Source organism: Coregonus lavaretus (assembly GCF_964263955.1).
Source record: "Coregonus lavaretus genome assembly, chromosome: 18".
Classification (NCBI taxonomy): Eukaryota; Metazoa; Chordata; class Actinopteri; order Salmoniformes; family Salmonidae; genus Coregonus; species Coregonus lavaretus.
The window spans coordinates 47,208,893-47,219,974 of record NC_140005.1 but is presented as its reverse complement, the minus strand read 5'-3'; the positions used below and the strand labels follow the sequence as shown (position 1 = coordinate 47,219,974).

The window sequence follows — 11,082 nt, the reverse complement described above, 5'->3', positions numbered from 1 at the left end:
AGACAGACATGCGCTGGCATCAAACACCCACGTTGCCTGTTTGTAAAAATCTCCATACACGAAAACACGCGGGCACACGTAGATGCATACACACACTCAAACGGATACAACAGACAGATGCGCACACACACACTTAACAAATACTTTCAGTAATTTGGAACAGCTGCAAGTGGGTATACTGCGGCCAATAAACAGCTACTTACATCACCATAAAACTCTACTACAGCTAACATTGGAACAGAGCCAACAGCACGCACAGTGCCAGCAACCATCAACCGCTAAGTAGCAAACGACCTGTTAAATGTGCGAATGTGTGCAGACTGCACAGACACCATACACACGCGCCGTTGAAATAGGATGTACGCACATTCATACAAGAGCTGACAACAGAGGCATGTTCGTTCTGCGTTGCATATTTCTACCTAAAGTTCTGCCCTGCTGAATGCGGCCCAGTGCTCGTTCATGCTCCTCCCTCCATCCATCTCTCCCGCAGACATAAGAGACATTGACCACACTACACCACCTCTTATCCAGTTTATTTTTTAATTTTTCAGCAAAAAAAGAAAGGGAACAAAAGAAAACAATGGAAACGAAGGCTACAGAATTCTCTTATCCATTTTTTCTTACGTAATTTGTTATAAAATGCAGCACTAAGCTAATGTGTAAGTAAAATAAAAAATGTAAAGCAAAAAGTGTGTTAAATAAGGATTTTTCTTTAAGATACAGGATATTCTTTGCGACTATTAAATTTTTCCTCCGCGCTCTGCTTGTAGCCTCACAGCCACACCTATGGCCTGGCCACAACCTCTCACTCAGTGTTCGCTCTTTGGCAAGAAAGAAAGAGGGTGTGTGTTTGAGAGAGAGCAATTGAGAAAATCAATACTGTGGAGAAATGAGAATGAAAGAGGGAAGGATTAATGGAGAGAAAGGTGAGAGCGAGACATGCTGTCTGGGAACGGAATGGAGAGAGTGAAAGGAAAGGAGAGGGGGAGAGAGATAGTGGTGTGCGACGGGCAAGGGCAGGGAGAAGAGTGTGTGAGAAAGCGAGCGTTAGAATCCCACTGAGGGGTCGGGGTTGGCATCGAGAGGCAGAGGCGTCACAGAAACATTTCAAACATTTCAAACATTGGGGGCTGATGGGAAATGAAGTCCATGGCTAAGACATTATGGGTTATATCGAGCAAAACCTGAACACCCATGAGCGTCCTACTGAATAACTTTTTCAAAGGTTATCCACCAAGTCAGCACAGTCCACTTGATTTTGCTTAACTGTCCTTGTGCTCTGCGCACGGACATGTTCGTAAAAGTGTGTTTGTGCGTGAACTGTGCAGGGGGCACCAGATTCCGATGGAGGCACAGAACAGTCTCGTGACAGCTCTTTGTTTCTGTGTCCATGTCATCATCTTAGAAGTTTATCTTTGGCCAGCACCCGTATCAGCATGATCGTCATGGCCAAAGGAAATCTCAAGGAGTATGTTTTCTGTCTCCATAGCGACTAAAACTCACACGTCGAGATGGATTAAATCCCTGACAGACAGACCAATCCATTTTGAATCCAACCCCCCTAACTGGGAGGGCGATCGGTGCCTGTTGTCAAGAAAGAAAGTTCTCTGTCCCAAGTTACAGAAAATGGCTGCTGTGTCAACAGTGGCAGGCAGGTCAGAAAGGGAGGGGGTAAGGGAGTTGGGCTGGGTTGGCCTTTGCAATAGTCCAACCCCCCCGCCTCTCCACCCTCTAATTGGATTCTCCCAAAACCTGAGGTGGTGGTGGTGATGATGATGATCGGGACAGTAGCAATAAGCAGAGGAGGGGTATAGTTTTTCTGAACAGGGATGTCCCTGACCTGGAGGTGGGAGGGGTTAAGGCTGAGAAGCAGTGGTGGGTGTGACACCCTCAAAAGTCATAGGTCAAAAACACAAAACAGTGGAGGGATTCAAGAGATGTCTTGGGGTGGTAGGTGCCCCTTTGGTAAAGATCTAAGATCAGCTTAACCTGCCTTGCATCATACCCTTAATCACTGGGTTGACCTGAACTAAAAACGGACCTTAGATCAGTGTCTATGGGGTAACTTCATCCCACTCTGTGGTAGAAGTGATGAAATAAGGGGGCTCTGGTCTTTATTATGAGGTTGGCAGACAGGGAAGTGACAGATAGGTGGCTTTAGCAGTCCCTTGCCGGGGCGCGAAAATTAGCAGTGCTTTGTCTGCTTATTTGAGGTAAGAGCATAGTCACAACAAAAAGGGGCACTGGGGACAAAAGTGTATATAAAGCGTGTATTTGTCTGCGTCCCCATTTGCCACCTTTTCCCTGAAGTCTCCACTTACACACTTTCTCACATTGATTTAACAACGCAGCCAATGCTTTACACCAATCCTATACTTTTCATAAATCCATGACGGGGACTGTACAACTGCACATTTCTGGATAAAGGTGGACGAATTGGAACGCAGTCTCTTTCTCTCCTCTTCCTCGCTCTCATCGTCGGGGTTGGGGTTGGGGTTGGTTGGGGGGGGGGGGGGGGGGGGGGGGGGGTGTTCAGGAGCACTCCTCACCGATGCGCTGGCATGAGCGGCCCACCTTGCGATCCAGCTTGACCATCTTGAGGACGGCCTCCTCGCGCCCACGCCCCAGGTGGTCAAAGAGGCAGTCGTGCTGCTCGGGCAGCCGATGGAGCATGCAGAACACGTAGCCTGGTGGAGAGAAAGAGAAAGTGAGATGTTTTCTACTTTGATATAGCTCAAAAAGCATGAGTTGACACACACCCAAAAACATTGAAGAGGTGCTGACTATGCTCTTAGCCGAACGAGTATGCTCGTATACCCTCACCAAAGTCCAAAACGAACAAAAACGTCACAAAATGTCGTCATAATATATGCACAAACTCTCCCAAACTGTTTCGGCTGGGAAGCATGCGGACGCCTCAAGGACGCTTCCAAACCTAAATACATTAAATGCATTCTTCAACATAGGGGAGTGGTGGAGTGGGGAGAAAATGAGGCAGGAGAAACGTGGTTCTCCTTTTTCAATTGGTTGACAGATGTGTCGTTGCACCAATAGTTAAAAAACTCCCTTCGTTTTCTGGCCCTCCCCCAGATTTTTAAGGCATAATTTTGTCCTGTTTGGGAGCACACTTGTTGTTAGGCTACATATTTTAATGGTGATGGGCAAGAAAGGGGGACAAAGAAGATTAAATTAAGATGTGAATAGATAAGAGGAGAATAAGAGAGGAGATGGGGAGCAAGGGTGTAGGACGGGGTACTTTTTCAAATTCTTTCAAAAGATAAATTGGGCCCAGACCTCGTTCCCAAGTTAGCTAGCTATAGCGGCATACATTTTCTCTAATATGTCAATAAAGCCAGATCCAATTCAATAGAACAGAGACAACAAATGCATCTCCACATTGTAAAGCTTCAACCCCAGCTAATGCAATTCTGTGAACAAAACATTAAAATTAAAATTAGAGAATAAAGTATTCTTCTAATGCCATTATACTCGGCTCACAAGAACACCACTGTGTACATAAAACGCAGGATCTCAAATCAGTCCTTAGAAGCTACGACACCGGTCTTCAATACTCTACGCATGAAACATGTAATAAAAAAATCAACCCTTACGTCCTGATTTGTCATAGACGCTTGCTAAAAAACTTTAATGCGCAAGCCTTCCTTTATGACCTGGCCTCTGTAAATTGGTATGGAATCAGCTTGATCCCCTGTGTCGATTACGCTTGGACCTTCTTTTTTGATATTTCAGTGTTATTGTTAACAAACGTCCCCATAAAGAAAATGAGAATTAAAAAACAGGTTCAGCCCCTGGTTCGACCGTGATCTGGCAGAGTTACTCCACCTCAAGAACTCCATTTGGCGAAAGGCTCGGCACACGCATACTCAGGCTGACTGGCTCTCGTTCAGGCTATCCGGAAGGCCAAAGTTAGTTACTTTAAGGAGCAGTTCTCTCTGTGGGTCTAACCTCAAGAAGTTCTGGAAAACGGTTAAAGACCTGGAGAATAAACACTTCTCCTCACAGCTGCCCATGTCCCTTAATGTTGATGATGTGGTTGTTACTGACAAGGAGCACATGGCTGAGCTCTTTAAAATCACCACTACATTAAGTCAGGATTCCTATTTGACTCAGCCTTGCCTAATTGCCCGTCCAACATTTCCTCATCTCCTACCCCTTCTAATGCGACTAGCCCCGATGCTCCTCCCTCTTTTTCCCCTGCCCCGGTACAAAGTTTCTCCCTGCAGGCGGTCACTGAGTCTGAGCTCCTTAAACTTGACCCCAAAAAACCCATCCGGGTCAGATGGTTTAGATCCTTTCTTCCTTAAGGTTGCAGCCCCTATCATCGCCAAGCCTATCTCTGACCTTTTTAACCTGTCTCTCCTCTCTGGGGAGGTTCCCATTGCTTGGAAGGCAGCCACGGTGCGTCCTTTATCAAACTGATCCTAACTGTTACAGGCCAATTTCTATCTTGCCCTGTTTATCAAAAGTGTTAGAAAAACTTGTCAATAATCAACTGACTGGCTTTCTTGATGTCTATAGTATTCTCTCTGGTATGCAATCTGGTTTCTGATCAGGTTATGGATGTGTCACTGCAACCTTAAAAGGTCCTAAATGATGTCACCATTGCCCTTGATTCTAAGCAATGTTGTGCTGCTATTTTTATTGACTTGGCCAAAGACCATTCCATTCTTGTGGGCCGGCTAAGGAGTATTGGTGTCTCTGAGGGGTCTTTGACCTGGTTTGCTAACTACCTCTCTCAAAGAGTGCAGTGTATGAAGTCAGAACATCAGCTGGCTCAGCCACTGCCTGTCACCAAGGGAGTACCCCAAGGCTCGATCCTAGGCCCCACGCTCTTCTCAATTTACATCAACAACATAGCTTAGGCAGTAGGAAACTCTCTCATCGATTTATATGCAGATGATACAGTCTTATACTCAGCTGGCCCCTCCCCAGATGTTGTGTTAAAAGCTCTATAACAAAGGTTTCTTAGTGTCCAACAAGCTTTCTCTGCCCTTAACCTTGTTCTGAACACCTCCAAAACAAAGGTCATGTGGTTTGGTAAGAAGAATGCCCCTCTCCCCACCAGTGTGATTACTACCTCTGAGGGTTTAGAGCTTGAGGTAGTCACCTCATACAATTACTTGGGAGTATGGCTAGACGGTACACTGTCCTTCTCTCAGCACATATCAAAGCTGCAGGCTAAGGTTAAACCTAGACTTGGTTTCCTCTATCGTAATCGCTCCTCTTTCACCCCAGTTGCCAAACTAACCCTGATTCAGATGACCATCCTACCCACGCTAGATTACGGAGACGTAATTTATAGATCGGCAGGTAAGGGTGCTCTCGAGCGGCTAGATGTTCTTTACCATTCGGCCATCAGATTTGCCACCAATGCTCCTTATAGGACACATCACTGCACTCTACACTCCTCTGTAAACTGGTCATCTCTGTATACCCGTAGCAAGACCCACTGGTTGATGCTTATTTATAAAACCCTCTTAGGCCTCACTCGCCCTATATGAGATACCTACTGCAGCCCTCATCCTCCACATACAACACCAGTTCTGCCAGTCACATTCTGTTAAAGGTCCCCAAAGCACACACATCCCTGGGTCGCTCCTCTTTTCAGTTCCCTGCAGCTAGTGACTGGAACGAGCTGCAAAAAACACTCAAACTGGACAGTTTTATCTCCATCTCTTCATTCAAAGACTCAATCATGGACACTCTTACTGACACTTGTGTATTGTTGTCTCTACCTTCTTGCCTTTGTGCTGTTGTCTGTGCCCAATAATGTTTGTACCATGTTTTATGCTGCTACCATGTTGTGTTGCTACCATGTTGTTGTCATGTGGTGTTGCTACCATGCTGTCTTGTCGCCATGCTATGTTGTCGTCTTAGGTCTCTCTTTATGTAGTGTTGTGGCGTCTCTCGTCTTGATGTGTGTTTTGTCCTATATTTTTATTTTGAATCCTAGCCCCCGTCCCCGCAGGAGGCCTTATGCCTTTTGGTAGGTCGCCATTGTAAATAAGAATTTGTTCTTAACTGACTTGCCTAGTTAAATAAAATACAAGGAGCTAGGACTGACCTCTAGTCAGTCATTAGGAGGTACAACACCCACCATCTTCAATACACTCCAGCCTGAGTATCATTGTCAGTCAAACAACCCTGATCTCAAAATCAGCCCTTAGGAGCTAAGCTGCCGGAGTATCATTGCCAGTGAAGACACAACCACCAGCGATCCTCCCCATTGAGTCTCCATTGTGTTAGCCCTCCACAAAGGCCCGGTAGCTGAAAGGAGTCTCATTAACAGAGAGAGAGAGAGACTCGTTAGTTACGTTGAGAGTCTTAATGTATTCATTAATATGCATAATGTTCCTGACAGCGACAAACACTGATTAAAGTCTCAGAGCGACAGCACCCGCAGCGCCCTTTAATTGAAGAGTGGCGGCGGCGATTATTAAGCCGTGCACGGGAATGAATAAAGAAAGATGTGGTAGTGTGGTGCTACAGCGGGGCTAGCATGGAGCCGAAGGTAACGGTGGAAGAGGGAGCAGCTGATGGACACGAAAGGGGAGTGGGGGTAGGGGAGTTTGGTGGGAGTGTGAGGAGAAAGAGATTTGGTGACTAAAGTAACTGATATGTGTGCCTGTAGTGGTGTGTGTGTGTGTGTGTACATATGCACCGTACACACACACACCTCACCTCACCTCTGACATATAAAATGCTAACATATGTACCTACTGGTGTTAACAGTTAACACAAAACTTCAACTTAAGATAGAGCATGGTTAATATACGATAAAGGGACAAAGCTATTGCTATTGTACACAAAAACATTCACAGCCCAAAACAAAGCACGGCCAATAGATAAACAGATCAAGTGAGGTACTTCTCCTGACAAACGGCAGGGAAAACTCTTTCTCAAGTGATAGTTAAGAGTTGCTGTGAAAATGCTGCTAGCGCTTAACAGAAGGTGCCATCAATTTGGCGGCAAAGCATTCAGTCACTAACAGCGAGACGTGTCATTAAGCCATCATTAGAATGACTCGTTGTCATAACAAATAGCAGTGCTACGCAAGCACAGGCGGTGGCTTCAGTAATGACACATTTAGTAGCATACAATTACTGCTTAGTGGCTGAAATGATAGGCTTACTAACAATGTGATTGTGGATTTATCAGATATATATAGCTAAGCCTTAAAGAGGTAGCTCATTCAAAGTGATTTAGACTATTGATTTATACTTGCTGTTGACAACATGAAAATAGAGGTAGTCAACAATGCTAGTGCTAAACAGTAGTAAAGTAATCAACACCAAATTAGTTTAGCTGATTATCTGGGTCCATCAACTACCTTCTAGTTGTCTCTAAACTGAGGTATGGCCAATCAGGGTTGGGGTCAATTCCCTTTTAATTCAGTCAATTCAGGAAATGAAATGAAATACCTTGTAACATTTTCGCAATTAAAAAAAACTTACCATTGGAATTTCAGTTTATTTCAAGAATTTACTGCAATGAAATGGAACGTAGCTACAAACTGGAATTTACTCCAACCATGTGTCCTATTTCATTTTTGAGTGAGGCCTCCGTCTAAATCTATGCCTCCAGGTCTGCAGTTCTAGAATACGAGGGTAAAGCAACTTATGAGTAAGTTCTTAACTCTGACGAGTTGAGTCTTAAGTATGAAGTCTCATTTGTATGAAAAACAAGTTCATTAGCTCAAAGTAGTTTTTTTAAAAACAGTATTACTTTTTGGGGCGGTCAAGTACAAAATATCAGTCCAGTTGAAATGCTCCTGAGGCAAGTGAAGTAACAGTATCACTTTTTCTCCCTTAAATGAGGCCTAAACAAAAGCACACCTATTTGTGGAGTTTCTCCCATTCTTCTCTGCAGATCCTCTCAAGCTCTGTCAGGTTGGATGGGGAGCGTCGGTGCACAGCTATTTTCAGGTCTCTCCAGAGACATTAGATTGGGTTCAAGTCCGGGCTCTGGCTGGGCCACTCAAGGACATTCAGAGGCTTGAACCGAAGCCACTCCTGCGTTGTCTTGGCTGTGTGCTTAGGGTCATTGTCCGGTTAGAAGGTGAACCTTAGCCCCAGTCTGAGGTCCTAAGCGCTCTGGAGCAGATTTTCATGAAGGAGCTCTCTGTACTTTGCGCTGTTCATCTTTCCCTCGATCCTGACTAGTCTCCCAGTCCCTGCTGCTGAAAAACTTCCCCACAGCATGATGCTGCCACCACCGTGCTTCACCGTAGGGATGGTGCCAGGTTTCCTCCAGACGTGACGCTTGGTATTCAGTTCAGAGTGTTCAATCTTGGTTTTATCAGACCAGAGAATCTTGTTTCTCATGGCCTGAGAGTCCTTTAGGTGCCTTTTGGCAAACTCTAAGCGGGCTGTCATGTGCCTTTTCCTGAGGAGTGGCTTCGGTCTGGTCACTCTACCATAAAGGCCTGATTGGTGGAGTGCTGCAGAGATGGTTGTCCTTCTGGAAGGTTCTCCCATCTCCACAGACGAACTCTAGAGCTCTGTCAGAGTGACCATTGGGTTCTTGGTCACATCCCTGACCAAGGCTCTTCTCCCCCGATTGCTCAGTTTGGCTGTGCGACCAGCTCTAGGAAGAGTCTTGGTGGTTCCAAACTTCTTCCATTTAAGAATTATGGAGGCCACTGTGTTCTTGGGGACCTTCAATACCGCAGAAATTTTTTTGGTACCCTTCCCCAGCTCTGTGCCTCGACACAATCCTGTCTCGGAGCTCTACGGACAATTCCTTCGACCTCATGGCTTGGTTTTTGCTCTGACATGCACTTTCAACTGTGGGACCTTATATAGACAGGTGTGCCTTTCCAAATAATGTCCAATCAATTGAATTTACCACAGGTGGACTCCAATCAACTTGTAGAAACATCAAGGATGATCAATGGAAACAGGATGCACCTGAGCTCAATTTTGAGTCTCATAGCAAAGGGTCTGAATACTTATGTAAACAAGGTATTTCTGTTTTTTATTTTAATAAATGTGCTAAAATTTATAGAAACGTGTTTTTGCTTTGTCATTATGGGGTATGGTGTGTAGATTTGATGAGGAACGTTATTTATTTAATCAATTTTAGAATAAGGCTGTAAAGTAACAAAATGTGGAAAAAGTCAAGGGGTCTGAATACTTTCAGAATGCCCTGTACTGTGTGTCTACACAGGAATGTTAGCATACATGCATTTGTATGAGAACGAGTGTGTGAACGTAAGCATATATGAGCCTCTGTATTTGCTTGCATGTTTGTATAAGTGTCCCATATGTAGACCTATGTCTGTTTATGTTTTTATGAGTGCGTGTGTGTGTACTGACCACAGCGGCAGGAGCCCAGCTCTTGCTGTACCAGCTCCAGTTTGGTTTGGCATCGGTGGCAGCGCCGGCGGCTCTTCTGCTTGGAAGCCCCGTGGGACGATGACGACTCCTTAGACCCGTGGCCCACCCGTACCCTCTTCTCTGGGGATGCATCACTCTCTGACTCAGAGGCTGCTCACACACACACACAAAAAGAAAACACACACAAAAAAGGCCACACCGATCCATTAAGGGTGTGATTTAGTGAAGGGTCGTTCGCAAACGAACGGCTCCTTCTGAACGTCTAAGCTGACATATGGCATTTTTTTAAGATGGTCATACTATGGATCATTTAGCTATTGGATTTTGAATTTTACCCATTTAGGTATACAAAAAAATACAAACATTATTTGATAAAATATTGAATTTGGCCTTTATAGCCCACTGAAATGAACATTCATAAATGGCAAAAAAAGACTAATCGTAAGAAATAAGGTTTTGAAGTGTTTGTCCTATACAGAGTCTAGGAGATCAAATTTATAAGAAAGCTCAGGAAATATATGATTTTCTACACATATTTAACCCTTTTTTATGTGTAGGCACAAAACTACCTTCATACTGTACTTCCATTCATGTTTTTAAACCGGTACCGCTTACCTTCAGACGACTCCCGTGACACTTGTGGGGGTCGTAGAGCAAAACGGAGTCTCCCCTTTCCATAGAGTGGTCATATTCGTTTATAGGTCAATCCGTTCAGACGCTACAGTCGTTTTCGTGAGGAAACCGATTTTAGAGATGTTTCATGGTCTGACAAACACCTCTCTTGCTCTGCCACCTTTCACCACAGATGTGGAAGTGCGACATCGACGGATGCGGTAGATTGAGACGCATCCAATGCCAAATAACAGCTTAAACTGACAGATTTTGATGTTCCTTAGACCGACTATTTTTATTTTAAGAGGGTGAATCTTCACTGCAGAAACAAACATTTATTGGAATGTGCATTTCAGGATCTGACAATGGCAGACTACCTTTTGGGCTTTACATTGGAGATGCATTATAATTGTTTTGGGCGATTTTGAAGCATTTTGAACGAAGCGCCGTTTGGGAGCCAAACGAGCTGGGTCTTTTACGTGAACGGAGCCAAATAAGCCGGCTCACCGAAAAGACTCGGAAAGCCCTTCACTAGTGTGTCCAGGGTTGTCGTTTAAAGAGAATATGTTCTCGCTTAACTTACAGTGCATTCGGAAAGTATTCAGACCCCTTGACTTTTTCCACATTTTGTTACGTTACAGCCTTATTCTAAATTATTAAATTGTTTTTTTCCCCTAATCAATCTACACACATTGCCCCATAATGACAAAGCAAAAAAATGTATTCTATCAATTTTAGAATAAGGCTGTAACGTAACAAAATGTGGAAAAAGGGAAGGGGTTTGAATACTTTCCGAATCCACTGTACATGTTAACAAATACATTAGACATTGTTTCTCAAACCTCTCTTTGGGGACTCCCAGACATTTCACAATTTTGTTGTAGCCCAGAATTAGCACACCTGGGATGTATTCACTAGGAACCAAACAAAAGAATACGGGCCAAAACTAACCTGAACTCCAATAATCCTTTTTATTTGTGGCAAAACGTTCTGTTGCAAAAGTTTTTGCAATGGTTTACACTAATGAATACACACCTGAAATAGCTAGTCAAGGGCTTGATGATAAGTTGAATCAGGTGTGCTACCTCTGTAATACATCAAATACAAG

The 11,082-nt window shown here is 44.3% G+C and overlaps 1 protein-coding gene across 1 annotated transcript in view; it reads right to left on the bottom strand.

Moving 5' to 3' along the window:
• Positions 1 to 2,534: 2,534 nt before the first annotated feature.
• zfand3 (zinc finger, AN1-type domain 3) overlaps positions 2,535 to 11,082 on the bottom strand; it is a 42,393-nt gene continuing 33,845 nt past the window's right edge. The window contains exons 5-6 of the mRNA XM_084181760.1: positions 9,342 to 9,512; positions 2,535 to 2,690 (exon numbers count right to left, since the gene is read on the bottom strand). Of these exons, the coding sequence (XP_084037886.1) occupies positions 2,536 to 2,690; positions 9,342 to 9,512 (326 nt within the window). The 3' untranslated portion in view covers position 2,535. The remainder of the gene's footprint in view (positions 2,691 to 9,341; positions 9,513 to 11,082) is intronic.